Here is an 18,969-nt window from a genome sequence, read left to right on the forward strand (position 1 = left end):
AACTAACACATCCATCCACAACTTCCATGTGTCCACCACCAGTGGAGTACAAGCCAAATAGGAGAATTAAGAAGAGTAAAAAGGGTCAAGAGATTGATGCGCATCGTGATTCTTCTTAGTGGAAGTATGTTGAGGGCTCGCAGGGAAGTCAGACTACGGAGAGATCATATACAAAACCAACTAGAAGTCAATCATCTAGCTAGTCTTCAAGACTTATTTACTTGTCTCAGTTTCTTGTTTTCTTACATCAATACATTGGTGGCTTTGCTGATGTGGTTCAAGATGGAAATTGTGGTTTCCGTGATATTGCAAATTTATTTGGAGGGGACAAATAGTCATGGCTTTTAGTTCGGGCATAGTTAAATGCTGAAGTTTATCAACATCATCAAATATATTTTGATGTTCTATATGACATGTCACATGGTATCTGAAATTTGGAGTTTGTTGCAAGTAGCTAGCTTGGGTGTGTAGGGTCGTGGGAAGTGGATGATGATTCCTGATATAGGTTATCCTATTGCTTATACATACAATGTCATATTGGTGTCGTTGTCCAAAAATCTTAATATCACTTTCTTTCCATTAGTGTTATCTCCACACATAACTACGAGTAGACACAAAATTGTTGCGGTTGGTTTTGTTAACAACAATCATTCGATTCAAATGAAGTTGAAACCCGATTATCCATTGCATCCCGTCACTGACTGAAATAGACAAAATTGTAGTGAAGGTGCAAGAGCATATGGGAAAACAGCATACGCGAGACGTATAAGAAACTGGGAAGAAGAAGTTAGAAAATCAACATGATTTGTTTTGTATTGATATTGTAGCACATTTTACATTATATGTATATATTTTATTGAGTATATTTTGTTAAAAATATCAAAACTTTTGAATTTTTCAAAACTCATCACTGCCTACCAAAATTTCAAATATTTGGAAATTTTAGCATGTACCTGATTTTTCAAAATATTCGGTATATATTATAGGTTACCGGTTTTTTTTAAGATATTTGGTATACATGCACCAAATATTTGAAAATTTTGTATTTCTTCATACAATTATTAGAAAATAATGCTTTTCTATCAGATATTTAAGAGATTTCTAGTATTGTTTTTCAAATAATCTCAAAATATCTAATATTTTTTACAATATCCGCTATTTCTTCATATAAACGCAAAAAATTTGATACTCTTTTGAAAAATCTAATAATTGCCTATATTTTTAAAAGCCGAAATCATTAAGAAAGGACATAACGGTAAAAACATTGCTTGTGAAAATGCCGGATTAAATTTGGGGATTCTAGCCCATGAAGCAAAACAGATATTGGGCCTAGAAACTCTTGTTTTCGAAAGCTTAACGTTTAGTTTCAACTTTGAATTGAATATATAAGAATATTCCACCAAATAAAAAAAATAGAGAATCGAAAATATATAAGAAGAAAAAACACAAGTAAACGAAGAGTAGTAGAAAGCAATAGATATGAGAATCGTTCGCAAAGACTTCGTACGCAATGGCCCTGGAAGCGTCAAGGTTCAATTCCCAATTCTCAATTTTCACACAACAATTCAATTCAATTTCTAAAATTCCTCTTTAACACGCGTTTTTTTTATATACTCAGATGGTGCCAGTGGATTCTGATGATCTATGGTATGTATATAACTTGATAGCTCCTGGAGATTCTGTCATGGCCGTTACTATTAGGTTAGCCATGTGTTTGTTGTTACTTTGTTGATTATGTTTGGAAAAAAATTGAATTTTTCATGTTCTTATACTTATTAGTATTACTTGTGTTGCTGTGACAGGAAGGTTCTTAGAGAAGCAGCTAATGGTGGAAGAGATGCAGAACGTGTTAAGCTCAAATTGGAAATTAAAGTTGAAGATGTAAGTATATATTATCACGGTCGAATATTAGCTTTTAATTTTTTTTATGCATTTATAATGTAATAATGCTACTTGAATTTGTATCTGGTAGATGATGCTAGATGAGTTAAATGAGTGTCGGTCTAGGGTTCAATCTCTGGCGATAACATTTATTTATATTTATGTATTAATGTAAACAAGTTATTGATATTTATAATGCATCCAATTATATTTATCATGTTAATGAAAGGGACTCTCTAGTGTGATTTAATTGGATGGATAGGTAAATTACATTGCCGTGCAATGATAATAGTGATAATAGGGTTTTGAGTTTATTTCTTAAGGTTTGTTTTGTTTTGTATTTATTTTTATTTTTTTGGTTACAGGGTGTGGATTATGATAAAGAAGGTGCTGTTTTACGTGTTCGCGGGAAGAATATTCTAGAGAATGAACATGTTAAGGTATAGTTAGTTAACGGGTACTGTCAGTGTCGTTTTCAACTGAACTGATAAGTTTGACTTGTTATACTAATTGCTTTCTGCAGATTGGGGCATTTCATACTTTGGAAATTGAGCTACAGCGACCCTTTGTGCTCAGGAAGGTGATTGTTATGATTCCTGTTATTATTGTTTCTTATGTCTTTGCTTTGCGTATATGTAAAATAGATATTTTACTTGGATATATCGTTTTGGTTAGAAATATAGAAGTTGTTTTAGAAAATGATATTGAAATTTGGGGAGGTTTATGACAATTTCTTTTTCCTTTTTGAAGAATTGTGAATACTGAATATTGGGTTTTGCTTTTTGTAGGATGTCTGGGATTCTTATGCTTTGGAGGTGCTCCAGCAGGCCTCTGGTATGTTATTGGTTACCTGATAAATCTACCAATTTTATAATAGACAATACTAATATGTGTTCATGGAAAGCACATGAAATCATGGAACTGCTATTTTATGTGATATCTTCAATCTTGCACACATTTATTGATCTATTTATTTAAGTAGGAAAAATGAAGTAAATGCTTCATGTAGAATCCAGTGTTATCAAATAGCGGCGCTATGACCGCTTTGGCGGATATAGATGGCATTTTTTGGGCTCGCCGCAATGGTAAATATCAGCCGATATTGCGGGTTTTTCCGCCATAATCTGCTATAACGGCTCCATAAAGTGGCTGATATGGCAGGATTTTGGCTCTTCGCCATCGACAACATTAGAATAACATTTGTATTTAGTATGAACTGAAAATCATAATCCTCATCTGTTCAGCTTGTAATATAGTTGTTAGTGTAAATAATGTTAATATGGTTATTAGTGTTAAATAGCAGCTATAGTGATGTGACGTTATGGCGGAATTTGAACAAATCGCTATTGTTACACGTTATTCTGTTAAGTACAAAATGTCAAATATTTACTATAACTGCGCTGCACTGTTGCGTAGCGATATTTGAACAAATTACTATTTTATGCAATCTTCAATTGACAGCACTGATGGTGATCAAAATTCCATGTTAATTTTGCAGATCCTGGTGCAAGTGCTGATCTAGCTGTAGTGTTGATGCAAGAAGGATTAGCCCATATCCTCCTTGTTGGTAGAAGGTATTAGAAATATTCATTAAATAAGTTTCATTTATCGTTTATAATATTAAGAAGATACTTAAAACTTTATTTCTGGTCAGAACTCGATAGACTAGTAGGATTTTTGGTTTTAGATGTGTTTGATTTCTATGGGGAACAAAGAACCTTGGATATTAAATACTTTTTTTCTTGTTGATGTTCGAGTTGAATTTTGACATGTAAATATATTATTACAATGAATTTATTCATCATATTTTGACTGATATTACAGTATGACTGTTACTCGTTCACGAATTGAAGCTTCAATTCCTCGCAAGCATGGGCCTGCTATTGCTGGTTATGAGAGAGTATGGTCTCTTTATCTCCTCCCTCTCTATTACAAATTACAATGATACATACATTTGTAAATGAATCCTATAACACGACCGTTCTAATTCTAAAGCACTGTCCTCCTTTTTTGTAGGCCTTGAACAAGTTCTTTGATAATGTTTTGCAGGTAAAATTCTTCCTAAGGACTTTTATTTCTCATGCTTAGCATTTATCTCATTTGTGATACGAAGGGATTTATAGAAAATGGGTTTATTATGATTTATAGAACTTATTTTCAATACGAAGGGATTTCTTTAATTTATAGAGTTGGTGCTAATGATATGATGTGAAGTCATATATAGCTCAAGTATGTATAACCTGATTTGTGTTGCCGTAGATCTAAGTTGCCTGCTCATTCTTTATTCACCAGTGTTAATAATATGCTGCGAATTCATTTACCCCTCAGATCTTCATCACCGGATTTGAGTGGCTCTAGACCTAAGTTGCCTGCTCATTCTTTATGTACTCCCAGCGGTACAGCCACATACCCATGTAGCCTAAGATGTCTATGCTAATATTATGCCCATGTATGAGGCATATGTGTCTTGTAAATGACTACAATATATCCAGTAGCATGATATGTCTGGATGAAGTTGTCGTGTCTCAACCATCTTTCTATTATATTGATGACTTTGTTTTTGCTATGTTTCTTTGTTCCTTGATTAAGAGGATACCTTATCCTCATCTTTTTCTGCATTCTTCTATTCAATCTCTCTAATAATATATTTATAACAAAATTGGTAAAGAGCGTGCAAAAGTTTAACGGATTCTACTAATTTGTTTTAGGCATTCTTGAGAATTATAGATTTCAGCGTGGTTCGTTGTGCTGTGATTGCAAGTCCTGGATTTACAAAAGTATGTAATATTTCCCTGTTCTTTCTATTTGGGCTTCTTCATTCTTGTCGACTATTTACAAATTTATACCACATTTATTAATAATGATAGTGCTATCGAATATCCGCCATGGTAGCGATATGGCGGATATCAATGGCGTTTTTTGGGCTGACCGAAATGGTAAATATCGGCCGATAGTGCAGGTTTTCCACCATTATCTGCTATGACGGCGTCACAAAGCAGCCGGTATGGCGGGATTTTGGCTCTCCCCCTGGACCGCGCCATCCGCCATTGATAGCACTATACATGCATAGGCTTTGACATAATTTTGTATATCATGTTTATTGTACTTATATTTTATATTTTATGTCTCTATTTCTGTTACAGGATCAGTTTCATCGTCACTTATTTTTGGAGGCAGAAAGAAAACAACTGCGACCTATTATTGAAAACAAGTCACGTATCATTCTTGCACACACAAGCTCAGGATACAAGTATGGTTTCTTTCTCCATTAGATAGATGTAGGTTTATTTACATAATTTCCCTGATGAGATATGCTAAAAAGTATTGTTTGAGGTTTGTGAAGACAGCTGTGACTTTTAATTATTTTAATGTAACCCATATTTTTCAGTATTTTAACACTTGCTTCTACTCAAGTTGTATAGTTGTTTTCAGGCTTCTGGTGATTGAATTATGTTTTGTTGTTGTATTGTATCTGCTCCATATATAAGATTTTAATTGAATGCCAAATCTCGCGCCTTCATCCTTAAAATTTAGAAAAAAATGTCGGCAATCATAGATTCACACACTGTTGTTTAAGGATGAACTTTGCTGGTGGATACAGTAGTATTTGACTTGACTCTTCACATTTTCTTTTCTTTTCTGTAGGCATAGCTTAAAAGAGGTTTTGGATGCTCCAAATGTCATGAGTATGATAAAAGATACTAAGGCAGCTCAAGAGGTACCATCAAAACTGAAGTACTAGACTTTTTTGCTGAGTTATTTCCTTATCCTGTTTAGTTGAGTCTAAAACAAGAGTTATTCTTTCCTTTTCTCCAGGTTCGAATTCTGAAGGATTTTTACGACATGCTTTCAAATGTCAGGTTCTATACTTGAAATGCTCTTGTTTTCCTTGCCTATATTTATGGTTGAAATGTCATGAAAGATGTCAGATCCAAATGTTTTTATTATTTATCCTGTGTTTTTCCCTTACACTAAATGTCACATCAAACTCATGGAAATGTCAACATAAATGTTGCATTTTTATATATCTCGGAAATCTTGATTGAATATTTTTGGGGTGGAACAGGATTCAGCACGTGCTTGTTATGGAGCAAAACATGTTGAGGTTGCGCATGAAAGACTAGCTGTACAAACGCTTCTCATTGCAGATTCTCTTTTCAGGTTTGTAAAATATTCTGAATCAAATCAGCAATCTGAGGTTGTTCTTTCTTTGTTATGGTGCCGTAAATATAAATAGATCTGCATGCTTTTGGTTATAGGAATGCAGATATACCAACGAGGAAAAAGTTTGTCAACTTGGTCAATTCAGTTAAGGATTCTGGAGGTTCTGTCCATGTTTTTTCATCCATGCATGTCTCTGGAGAACGTAAGTTTTAGTACTTGGAGAAATTTGCGATTGAGATTTTTATTTGTTTTAAATTTAATTTACCGATTTTACATTGATGAACAGAACTAGAACAGATAAGTGGCATTGCTGCAATTCTTCGGTTTCCTCTCCCTGATCTTGAGGACATTGAGATGTAATGGACAACATCGGTCAAGCAAGTCGGTGTTTATTTTTATATTAAACTATTCTTAAATACACACCTGTTTTTGCAACAGTCCCTGAGGGCTCATGGGCTAGCAGGATGCTGGGTTTGCTAGATATGATGAAACAGAGGGCTTGTAGTATAAAGTACAAACCTGGGAATGCAAAGTAATAGTTGCTAGTTATATTTGATGCTGAGTCTCTTAAGTTATGGGGTTGATGCTTGTGCTCCTGGGTATTTAAATGTAAAATTTATACTTCCAAATTCCCATCACCATTTTGGTTGGCATTTCTTTTCAAAATACAAATAATGTTTGTGTATATTAATATTATTTTTTGATTTTATAGTATGTTTATTTTGTTATCATTTTCAATTTTATCTTATTAATTAATTGATCTCATTATAGATTTTCTAGGTTTTTTTTTTCTCTAATTATTTGACTCATCTCCATTTATAAAGATTGTTTTTATTTATAAATACATGTTGATTGTTTATAGTTGATTGTTATATAGTGTCTGATGTGGGATTATTAGTTAGTTGCACTAGTTTAACAATTAATCACATATTAACTAACTATATAGTAACTGTTAGTTGGTTAAGATATAACTATCAAATGATTAGTTAGTTAATCAAACTCGTGTATAAATATAACAAACATTCAATAGAATCAATAGCTCTTTGATTAAGATAGTGGTATCAAAATTTGGTTAAGATACAAGTTGAAGATTCTTAAAAGTCATTATGGAGATTTGGTTTTATGTTTGAAGCATTTAGAAATGAGTTTAGATGTGTAGAATTGATTTAGACATGTTTGATCGTTGTCGAGTCGAATATAATTGATTATGTTTTTTAGAATTGATTCAATTTGAAAATATGAATTGTAGTTTATGAATCTAAACATGATTTTTACCCTTAAATTTATTGTTCAACTCACTTTTGTAGGAATCCATCAAAACATAAATTATTTTACCTTCGACTCATTTTTAACCATATTAATTTTATAGAATCAACTCATTGAATTAATTTTCTTCACTGTTGAACCAAATATACGCTAATTTTTTTTTTTTGGTCAAGTATGGAATTGTTCATGAGATTACAATTAGGGGTGTAACCACATAAGAAAAAATTGATTAAACTGACAAATCAAATAAAAAAACATTTTTTCTAATTTTGGTGCAAAAACCAAATTGATGAAAATCAAGGTGGTTTAATTTGGTTCTCGATTTTAATTTTTAAGAGCAGTTGAACCAAGCCAATGACTATAGTTACTCACTTAGTCTTCTATTAAATCCATTATTAAAGTCAAATTTTACACAGGCCCAACCCTTGTTTTTGTTTACGCTTCTTTCCTTTTAGCAAAGGGAGTTACTTTTTTCACCCTTAGGGGTTCTCCACAACCACAATAAAAAGCCAAAATTGCTCCTATCATTCGGAGATGCATCTTTAAACACATTTTTTTACACACTCATTCAATGTAAATGGACGAGCCACCCTTATTTTGCCAAAATTTAATCTAGAGATGTATCTCCGTACACCATAAAAATGAGTCAGAAGATACATCTTCGTAAACACCGCTAATTCAAAATTCATTGGGTGATCCGGAGATGCATCTCCGTACGCATTTTATATATTAACCTGCGTCAGACCCTTCCCTCTTCCTCCTTCATTTTTTGCATACTCACTCAAAAAATTTCATTTGAGCTCTTTTGCTGCAATTCAATTCCAAATCATATTTGAGCAAGTTTCATCAAGTTCAATCACTCCATTCTGCTTCATTTGCTGCAAAGTTACTCACTCAATTCAAGGTTCTCAATCACAACTCTATTTTTGTAAGTTTATCATTTCCTTCCCTTTTTTGTGTTTTAAATGATGTTTTATGTAACATATGTTGTTGAAGCTGCATTAGATAGTAGTAAAATCCAAATCGGTAACAGATATATACATGCATTAAAATTTGGTTTGAGGTTAGGGAAGCAATGGGGTATCTGTCATTGCTGAAAAATTGCGAGTTCTTCTGGAGATGTAACTCCATAATATGTTTGGACTATTTTTGGAGACGTATCCCCGAATTTGTGACCTGTTGCATTTTGGTTGAATCTTTGATGTGTGTTTATAGTTTTATTACATGTGCAATGGCTGAAAACAACTCATACAAAATTAGGCTCAGTCGTGTGTCCCTACACGCGTCTTTACGACGTGAGAGGGCTAGAGGCAGAGCCACGAGGCCACTAGGCGATGATACCTCGTTTGATGGTTCACAAGGTCGACATTCATAACCATCAGGTTCTACTTTCCATAGTGGTTTGTCTTAGGCATCTATTTCACGGGCCATATGTCCCCTGCTTAAGAAGCCTTTGAAGTCTATGAGGCCAATCAAGTGGAACCCACTGCTGATGTGGATGCCCGTGTAAATAGTTATCCAGGAAGCCCATTTAACACCTCCTTACTTCATCTCTATGGAGACCATGTTGCTAGGCATGTATGGGAAGGAGAGGTATATTTATTTAACTTTGTATTACTTCAGGTTTAAACTAATTTAATCACGACTGATGGTGTTTTTTACATGAGCGTCAATGTTTAAAATTCGTAAACCACAGAAAGAAGATTTTGGATTTAGAACAGCTCGGCGCAAATTGGTTCAAGAATGTTATCTGCTACTTTGGTCTTGCCGGTTTATGTGATGTTACGTACATTACCATAAACCATGGTATGCATAAGACATTTGCAGAGAGGTGGCATTCAGATACATCATCTTTCCAAATTTCTATTGGTGATATGACAATCACCCTGGATGACGTCTCATGCCTCTTGCATCTTCCAATTAGGGGAAATTACTAGACTGCGGAAGGCTCGATCAAGAGAAAGTCAGTAAGTGATTGGTTACATATTTGGGGCTGACCCAACTGAGGCCTCAAATGTGGTTAATGACACCAAAGGTGCTTATGCTAGATTTAAATTTTTGGAATAACTTTATAAAGACCACCTACATGTGGCTCTGGATGCCAAAGGTGAAGATATGCAGGTTGAGTACCACCGTTAGAGTGCATTGAGGTGTTACCTCTTATTCATGGTTGACACATCCATGTTTGTGGATAGAAGTTCATCCTACGTCGATGTGAACTACCTTAAATACTTCATCGACTTGACAATGATTCACAAGTACAACTGGGGCCCGCCTGTTTGGTCTATGTATACTCAAAGTTGGGTGAAGGTTGTCTTTGGAAGACAAAGAAGATGATAGGAAGCTTCACGCTACTTATGGAAATTTACTGTTACTAATATATTAATAACTCTTTTGTTAACTTGTTAATAATATTTCATCTGAACCTTTTTCAGGGATAGGTTACATGTTGTTACATTTGCCCCGCTCAGAGGGAATTAGGCGATTGATTCATTTCGGGTGTATCTTGATCTTGATCGTCATGTAGCAGATGACATTGTCTTATGCTCATATGGCGGCCACCACCAGATGCGTCAGCTGAACCTCATTTTGTTATACTCTGGATGGCTGACATGTGGGTCAGGTCTGATGTATTTGTATCTGCCCGAGCGAGTGATGTGATGGTTTGGGTATTTGCAGGATATTCTGAGACACCCCTTAGATTTCGTTCATTCCACCATCGTCAGAAGAGATCTTGATGCAATACTTGAGGATTTCGAGAGTCATTAGGTACCACACAAGTACCGTAGGGTGCCAGCTCCTGTACGTTGGGCTTGTGTAGAAGGCTATGTGACATGATTCTATAAGGTGTCACACCCTATCATGACATCATATGTTCTTGGAAGATCACTAAGGACATCTAATCAGGAGGTACTTGAGGTTAGTGATGACCACACCCAGGAGGTAAGTAGCATTTGTCGGCGTATTGCGGATATGGTGAGATTGGGCATTGAGGCAAAAATGTTTGAAGAAGGAAGTCCCCAGTTCGCCCTCGTAGAAGACATTATTACTGAGGCACAAAATGCCTTACTGTACATGCAGAAAAGTCGGGGTTAGACATACTTAGTAGGTTATATTTGGTTGTATTATTTTTAATGTTTATGAAACAAGTTATGTATGATCGATACATTTTAATTTTGCTTTAATTAACATGTGTTTTTACTTTGATTTTACTTTAATATAACTTTATTTTACTTTGATTTGGACGTGATTCTGAGACTGACTGAGTTGTTGTATGTTAAGGTGCCTCCGGATTTCAAAATCCGTAAATTTTTTACCTGTAGTTGATGTGATTTTTGGTGCAATTCTAGATTTTAAACGTATTTTAGAAATTCTAGAATCTCTGACTGAGATATGGGGTGTAGTGAATAATTCCTTTGTATTTATCTGAATTTTTTATAACCAAATTCAAATAAGGTTATAGTTTATCCATTTAACTAGTTAAAATGGAGTAACCCTTATCAAGCATCAAAAGAAGTACATTGATGATGAGTTTTAAATGTTTCGCATGAAGAATTGTAATGTAGTTGAGACTCCAATGAAAAGAGAAACCAGTTGACGCTACCTTGTTTAAGCAGGTTGTGGGAAGTTTGATATTTGTGTGCATTACAAGACTGGACATCAGTTAGTGCAATGCGTAGATTCATGAGCAAATTCAAAGACATCTCACCGAATAGCAGCAAACAGAATTCTAAAATATCTAGAGGGTATTAAGCAGTGTGGCCTATAGTTCCACAGCAAGCAAGAATAATGAGTACATGGAATCAGAAGGATTCTCTTATTCAGATTTAGTGTGATGACAGAATTGACTTAAGGAGTACATCAGGCGTCCAGGTTAAAAAACTTACCAATTTCATAGTCATTTAAGAAGCAAAACATAGTTGCTATGTCTAGTTGCACAAGCCGCTTGTCAAATAGTTTGGTTGGAACCGCTATTGGAAGAGTTGATGATCAAACAAACAAGACAAAATGCAATTGAATGTTGATAATCATAAGCTTGACAAGAAACCTCGTTGCAAATGGGAAACCAAATTTCATCTTCTTAAGGATCAAGTAAGTAAAGAGAAGTTAGAATTGAAGTATTACAAGACATCAATAAGTTGCAGACATCTTTACTAAGCCATTAAAGACGAGGAGATAAGGAGAATGTTAGGTCTTGTGCACAGTTGAAATCCTTGAATTGAATGGGAGTGTTATGTGTAGTTTGATCATTAGTTAGTTGGTTAGGATTTAACTATCATGTTGGTTAGTTAGTTGATCAAGCTCATATATAAATAATAAATATAGTAAGCATTCAATAAATCAATAGCTCATTGATATATACTCTAATTTCTAACAAATTTATGCATATATACAAATAGCAAAGTCCTTGAAAGGATAGGAAAGCCATGAAGCTAGTACTGCATGTTTTGCATAGCATTTAAATAAACACAACCTGTACTCTTCTCCCTGATTGTGTTATTGAAACACATGAAGCTCCTGACAAGGTTCATAGGGAGCAACAGATTACCATAAATCTCATACACTACATTTGCTACAATCTTTGTTTTTATATAACTTGAATCCATAAGGTAGGATCAGTATTGTGCATTGCTTTACGTATTAACCAACAGAGAGAGAAATTAGTAGTGTGCCAAACTTACCAGGAGAGGCTTCCTATCTCAATATTTGGTGTGATGCAATTAAAAATCGAGGTTCATCATATGTCCCTAGGATACCACTAACAAGGAGAGATTAAATTAATATCCTGACAAAGTATATTATTAAATCCAGACATATGATTCACTAGCAAGGTTAACACATGAATCTATATTAAACATGGGAGAGTAACCTTTGATAGAAAAAAGCTTGAGAATCAGTGCTCAACACAACAGAGTGCTAAATATATAAATAAGTTCAACATGATATCTATGGTGACCCTCTTCTTAAAATTGACACCAATGTTTCACCGAGAACTGCTTGTTTTCTGCTTGGCCTTCTCAATGAGGGGCTTCAACTGCTTCTTCTCAGCAAGAATCTTTAGAAAGTTAAACAAAAAGGGTATGTAATTGTGTTTCCTACGGATGTTTTCTGTCCTCCATTTCTTGAATTTTTCTTCCTCCATTAAGATCTTCTCAGTAGCAGCTTCAATCCCAGCATTCACTTCAGAGAGAGAATTGTTCAATACATCGAAACTGCTATTGTCCACCAGTCGCTCTGACTTTGATGCAGCCAGCTGCTGCAAAATCCGCTCCCTTCTCTTCTGAAGTTCCTTCAGCTCGGAAGTATACACTTCTTTCCTGTTCTTGACGATTGCTAGGAGGTTAAACCTTATCTCATTTTGAGAATACCTTTCAATGCGTTCCTGGATCACAGGTTGCACCAACTTAAGCCATTCCATGTCACCTTGCCCGCCAGCACACTGACCAAGGCTGATAGGACCCTCCTTCAATCCATCAAGCTCATAAAGTACTCCATCAACAGGTAGATAGCTTATAAAGTGGTAAACATCATCATCTTTACCAGCAGACTTTTGCTCGTCTGGGACAAAAGGTTCTGGCCTTGCAAAGCTATTATGGGCTGTACGTATGGCCTCGCTATTATTGATGGCCAAACCTTTGAGTTCAGGAGGAAAGTTCTTGGTAAATTCTTTCAGTTTTGTCAACTCTGGACCGATATCAATATCTGGTGAATTAATAAGAATAGACAAGATTGCCTGGGTTGCACAAGCATTATTAATTACCTACAAATGAATCGATAAGATTAGTTAGACCGTAAAAGTACACGGCAAAAGTGATCTTGGTTTTAACTTTTAAAAGAAAAATAACCTGGCTAGCAAAAAATAAGTTGGGGTTGGGATCTTTGATTACAGCACGTTCATCCTTTTCTCCTGGACGCCATTTGAAAAGAAAAACCAACCCGTATACAGGCCTGTAATCGAGTATGGAATCCCCATAGATAGAGAGATCAGACAAATGTTCACTAATTAAATATCACAATTAATAACCATCATTAAAGTTCAAGACAGATTGAGAAGTACACTTACCTAAGGCTATTGAGAGAGTCGTGGTCGAGTGAATACAGTTCCTCAACCTGCCAAGACATATTTAGCATGAGGATAGCATATAAAAGAAATTCTAACTGGAATTAGATAAGGGAAAACTAAATTCACAGAACCCTGGTTTTTACAGAGGCATTCTGGATGACAAATTGAAATATTTCGTAGGTCATTAATTAAATTGAAAAGTAAAAATAAATGTCAGTTGAACAGTTCAAATCAATAATTTTCTGATATTTTTTAGATTTGGTTGAGACAGTCCCAGATTGGATCCAATGAGCTGTATTCTGAAACAGCAAGAAAGAGCAATCAACAATGTGCGTAACTCGTGCCCAAGAACTGCCATTCGTCTCAAAAGAAAGAGCTAGCGAACCTTACCAATTCAATTCCAATTATCTAAGACAGAGCAGGATAGCACAAGATTTTCTGGAAGCTAGAAGGAATGTAGACGGAAGGAATGCCATGTCAATATTTTAGGACTCGTTTACAGAAAGAAAATATGTGTACATTTTTGTCTCAAATGGTCTCTCTTATTTACGAAAGTGTCACCTTTCATTCCTATTTCCATACATTTATAACAACAATGAAAACAATTTCCTATTGTTTTAACTATTTCTTATGCAGTTCTTCTTTCAAAACAAAAAATAAACCGAAAAACATTTCCTGAAATAAATCAAACACGTCCTTGATTTTCACTTTCTATCTATGGTTCATGCTTGAAGGAGAGCTATGGTACAAGAATAATAGTTGCAACCATGTGAGGAAGAGGCCGCGATAGCGGTTTGGGGCCGCAATTAGTAGATGCTACAACTGTTATTCTCTACAGACCAATAGTGTCACGCCGAACAGTGCCACTGCTACACTATTCCGCTATAGCACTGCTATGGCGTGCTATTGACGATTCTTTCAAAACAAAAAATAAACTGAAAACATTGTCTAAAATAAATCAAACAGGTTCTTAATTTTCATTCTCTATCTATGGTTCATGCTTGAAGGGGAGCTTTGGCACAACATTAATAGTTGCAACTATGTGAGAAAAAGGCCATGGGAACCTTTTGCAATTGCAGGTAAAGCTGTCTACATACAATATATCCATAACGGATCCAACCCTTCCTCTGGACTAAGTTTTATAGCACAAAGTTGCCCTGTTTTTATCCCTGGTCCACGCTTACTTATCTGAAGAGGAAACCACCGGTGTATAGCATTGCTATGAGAAATCTCATTCTATATAATTTCACTTCCTCCATCCCTTTAGTTAAAAATTTAAGTAAGGTGTAACAGGTTCCTTCACTCAATCACTTTTTGAATCTATTACAATAATACACCGGCATGCATCCTTTTTTCGTTAAGAGTAAACCTTAAATTTGGTCCATAAACTATTACTCTCTCACTTGGTCCCTGGGATATAGAAATTTAATAAATAGTCCTAAACTATTTTCAATCTATCAATTAAGTCCATGAAAATGAGGGAGAATGATAATTTATTACCAAATTGAAGATTTACTCTTATTTAAATTCAATACAACAACACAATCTTATAGGACTTTGTGTGTATGTGTACTGTGTTATGTCCAGTGTTCTTAAATATCAATCATGGTTGCATCATGGAGGCTTAATATCTATGAAGAACAAACACCCCAAACACGACATCGATACTGACACGGCAACCGATAGAAACTCAAAATTTAGATAAATGGAAAATGTATTACTGATTGAAATGAAAACTATTACAAAGAGGAATTCCCTATAATCCCAGAGCAAAGTGCTCATCAGAGAGATATTCTCACTCTGCCCAACCCAAAAGGTTTCAATACGAAAATACACATAATGAATTCTCCCTTGCTATTGGCGTCCTTATATAACTACCCTTCCCCCTTCTGACATAGGCAGTTATAATTGATTCTCCTTTCTATTGGGCTAAGGCCCAAAACCAGTATCCTATCAACAACAGTGGCGATAACTTGAAAAAATAAATAAATTGAACATAATCACAACTGTAAGTGCTGGTGTCTGACACAGACACACCTTTTTCAGAGATGTCCGTGCTACATAGCTTAATATCCCTCTAATGTTAAATATAAATGGTAGCTTAATGGGTTTAGGGCATAACAAGCAAATTCAATATCCTAAAGAGGAAACAAAATAAAACACTCCACCACACACAAGCTAAGAACTATTATGAAAAATAAAAATAAAAAAGTCAAAAATAGAGCAAAATTACCTGTACTCCTTTCACTTGCATTTGCTGAATAAGTTCTGTAAATACACCTAGTGAAAACAAAAAACACAAAGTTTAAAGCAATGTACCAATCAAAATCAAGATGAATCAAAAACCCTAAAAAGTAAAAACCCTAGGCACACTTTTAAACATAAACTCAATTCCAAAAACCAAAAAAATAAATAAAATTCAATCAGTAGGTTTACCGGGATCGGATTCAATGGTACACCAAGACATGATTCAAGTTTATACAAAGCAAGCTGCAAAAAAAGGAACACAGGGTTAAGCAATTATTTGTTTATGTCGCTGAAACCGTTCCTAATCTTTTCTTCAGAAAGCATAAATATTATAATGGTGAAAGCACGAAAAGGACGATAAAATTGAAAGAGTATACCTTTGAGTTTTATCGTCTGGTATATCTGTGTGAGTGTCTGTGTTGTTAAGGTCTTGCTTCTGCACTCAATGGAGTTGTATTATATACTTTATACACCATCATCCACTATTCAATAACTCTCTTTTTTTTCTTTTTTTTTTAATTACAATTGTTACTAAGAAGATAATTATTTTTTAAATTATAATTTGTTACTATACTATAAAAAATTGCAATTTAAATTAGTGAAATCAGCATTTATTTTTTAATAATAAAATAATTAAAAGGATTTAAAAATCAATCGTTCACTCCTTATTCTTTTGAATCAAATCCTATACAAAAAAAGTAAAAACTTCACTTAAAAAAAACATCAAAACCTATCATCAATTATTATTTATTTTATTTAATGTATTTTTAAATAATAGTTTTCAGTATTTTAAAATTCAAAAACTACTTTTTTTTTCTAGTGAATCTCTCGCCCCCATCCAATGGGTTAGTCACGAGTGCTTTTTCAAAAATAACTTTAGTTTTCAGAAACGTATCTATAGAAATATTTTTTTTATTTAAAGTTGAATTGTTCTATAGATGTATCTACAAAACCTTTTTTAATGTTGTGTAAACGGTTCTGTAGATATAAAAAATTACTTTCGGAGATACACCTCCGAAAGCTGAGGCAAAAATGAATTTCGCGAGGTGCATAAGAGTATTATAGGGTGGATTGAGCTATTGTCTTTTTTTAAATTCGTCAATAAAGTCAAATCTGGCGTGCGTGTATATGGCCTAGTGGTAAAAGTTTGGATCTTGAGGGTGCTCCCTTCAACGTCTCATATTGAACTCCTACTAGACACAAATTGTTTATTAAAAAAACAACAAATCTATCATCATAATTAACCAGCTTTGAGAATAAAATTAATCAAATTTGATTTTTGTTATTTAATGTGATTTTCTTCAACAAATCCAAAAAAAAATAAAAAAATTCAACATTTATCGAGATTCTAAATTTTCTTCTCCATCATAAACTCGAAAAATCTCAAAGTGAAATGATTTTTCTCCAGCATAAATTAGGAGAAAAGATAGATATGATAGGATAACAAATAATGTGAAAGTAGTATAAAATCATGTTAATGGCAAATGACATGTAGGGGTCTTGTTTGCAGGGTAACGAGGTAGAACATAGACGATTTTTTACCTTTTCTGTATATAAATTTAGATTCTTAAAAAATTATTTTTATTCGAATTCGTCTTCGCTTGCACCTAATTCAGTCTCCAATTGTGACTCATTAGAAATTCATCGATCTTCCACTAATTTGAAATTATTACAAGTGTTTCTTGATACAAAAAGATAATCATAGACAAACTAAAAATGTAATGTCAACTAATTAGCAACACATATCTGAATCTTAATTTTCCTTTTATTGTACACAACGTAGTAAACTGCAAATCCTTCAAAATCTCCACTCAATCTTGAGCCAGCCAGCCACCTTCTGAGAACCAAAAGACTCCAAATTTTCCTCCACAATGATCTTCAATCGATCATATCGAAATTCCTTTGTTTGGGACTTTGATCTAATGAAGGAGCTAGAAACTCTAAAATTTTGCTAGTAACGGTCTTCACTTGACCCTACCAAAAAATTCTTGGAAAAGAAACTTTATTTTTCTTCACTGGATGTCTATCACCATAATTCAAAAATACAATCCAATTTTGCAATCTGAAAGCACAACCAAACTTCACAGACACATCATAATCCCCTAATGTACCTTACAAGTACCACTCACACTAAGAGTTGAGCAACCACAATAATCGTTTTTGGCTAAAGGTTAAAAGATGAAGCTTTCTTGAAGAATCTTAAACAAAACTTGTTTACATTCAAGAATCTTCCTAATTCACGAAGATTATCCTTCAAGCGATCATCTAAGATCTAAAACGTAAAACATCCAACGGCTCTCTGTAATTCGCTCCTAACTAATAGTAAGTTAGTTATTCCATCTCTACTATACATAGAGAAGGTGCCAAAATCAGGTAACAAGTTTCAAATACAATTTAATTTCACTATTCTTCTTCATATATTAACTTGCAGGAACACCATTGAATGGTAACTATAATTAAACAAAAATATGGAGGATAGAAGAAAACATAAAAATAAAAACCCTAAGAGTATTAACTTACCCTAGGATAACAACAATTGTCATCATTTTCATACCAAGCTTCTGAAGAATCAACAATGGGAATCCTTGCACAAGGTTCGATTAAGGGCAACATGGATGGATGTTTAGATGTGTGAGGCAAATGGGGTCTAGGAGTTGTCTTATAAAACTACCAAGGAGAAACCATGGTAGGTTGTAGCTTTAGATTGTTATTTCAGATAAGTGATTTTCAAAATCGACAATCTAGGGAGTACAAACATGTTTAAGGAAGGGGAAGATCAAAGAACGGCTACTGTTGTATCATTAGTAACTTGAAAAAGAAGATATTGAAGTTTAAGAAGACCAGGGTTTCTTTTACACCAAGAATGTCAAACGTAGTAGCTCACATTCTAGCAAAATAAGCAAAAATATTGGCAATTTGTCATTGCACCCTTGTACATTCTCCCAAGCCATGTGCGAAATTTCTAAAGTGCTCCTGTTTTTGGAGATGTATCTCCGGACGCACCAAATCAACATTTTAACCACGGGTTAATTCAGAGATGTATCTTCGAAGGGATTTGTAGGATGTGCTCAGAGATACATCTCTGAATAAACCTTTTTTTAAGTTCAAAAAACTATTTTGGAGATGCATCTCCGAACTAGGTGAACATATTTAAAGCTCGCACCAGACTTTCCCTCTTCTCCTTCTTCATTTTTCAGAAACTCAAAACTATCTCTTCTCTATACCCCACTCTACCCATTTCCAGTTCTTGCTCAAGGTCAAGTTTTAAAGAAACATTTACTTGTATCTTGCCACTCCCAACTCCATCTAACAACTACATTCAACACCACATCACTTTACACCCTCAT

At 34.4% G+C, this 18,969-nt stretch overlaps 2 protein-coding genes across 3 annotated transcripts; one reads left to right on the plus strand and one right to left on the minus strand.

The window, feature by feature from the left end:
* Positions 1 to 1,376: 1,376 nt before the first annotated feature.
* Positions 1,377 to 6,783, plus strand: LOC131644229 (protein PELOTA 1). 2 transcript variants are annotated; one of them, XM_058914670.1, is made up of 16 exons: positions 1,378 to 1,530; positions 1,619 to 1,701; positions 1,803 to 1,881; positions 2,247 to 2,321; positions 2,405 to 2,461; positions 2,670 to 2,715; positions 3,380 to 3,455; positions 3,706 to 3,781; positions 3,898 to 3,930; positions 4,590 to 4,658; positions 5,025 to 5,131; positions 5,527 to 5,599; positions 5,698 to 5,736; positions 5,948 to 6,042; positions 6,141 to 6,247; positions 6,332 to 6,783. In XM_058914670.1, the coding sequence occupies exons 1-16, from the start codon at positions 1,480 to 1,482 to the stop codon at positions 6,403 to 6,405; spliced, it is 1,140 nt and encodes a 379-aa protein (XP_058770653.1). In that variant the 5' UTR covers positions 1,378 to 1,479; the 3' UTR covers positions 6,406 to 6,783. The 2 variants fall into 2 exon arrangements, with proteins under 2 accessions (XP_058770654.1, XP_058770653.1); XM_058914671.1 differs by lacking the exon at positions 6,332 to 6,783 and having other exon boundaries at positions 1,377 to 1,530; positions 5,698 to 5,741.
* Positions 6,784 to 12,084: 5,301 nt separating this feature from the next.
* On the minus strand, positions 12,085 to 16,094 carry LOC131644230 (ubiquitin carboxyl-terminal hydrolase 2). Its single transcript, XM_058914672.1, has 6 exons — positions 16,000 to 16,094; positions 15,812 to 15,865; positions 15,609 to 15,655; positions 13,376 to 13,422; positions 13,158 to 13,260; positions 12,085 to 13,072 (listed from the first exon to the last, which is right to left on the minus strand). The coding sequence occupies exons 2-6, from the start codon at positions 15,840 to 15,842 to the stop codon at positions 12,296 to 12,298; spliced, it is 1,005 nt and encodes a 334-aa protein (XP_058770655.1). The 5' UTR covers positions 15,843 to 15,865; positions 16,000 to 16,094; the 3' UTR covers positions 12,085 to 12,295.
* Between the last annotated feature and the right edge of the window lie 2,875 nt (positions 16,095 to 18,969).

Source organism: Vicia villosa, linkage group LG1 (assembly GCF_029867415.1).
Source record: "Vicia villosa cultivar HV-30 ecotype Madison, WI linkage group LG1, Vvil1.0, whole genome shotgun sequence".
Lineage (NCBI taxonomy): Eukaryota > Viridiplantae > Streptophyta > Magnoliopsida > Fabales > Fabaceae > Vicia > Vicia villosa.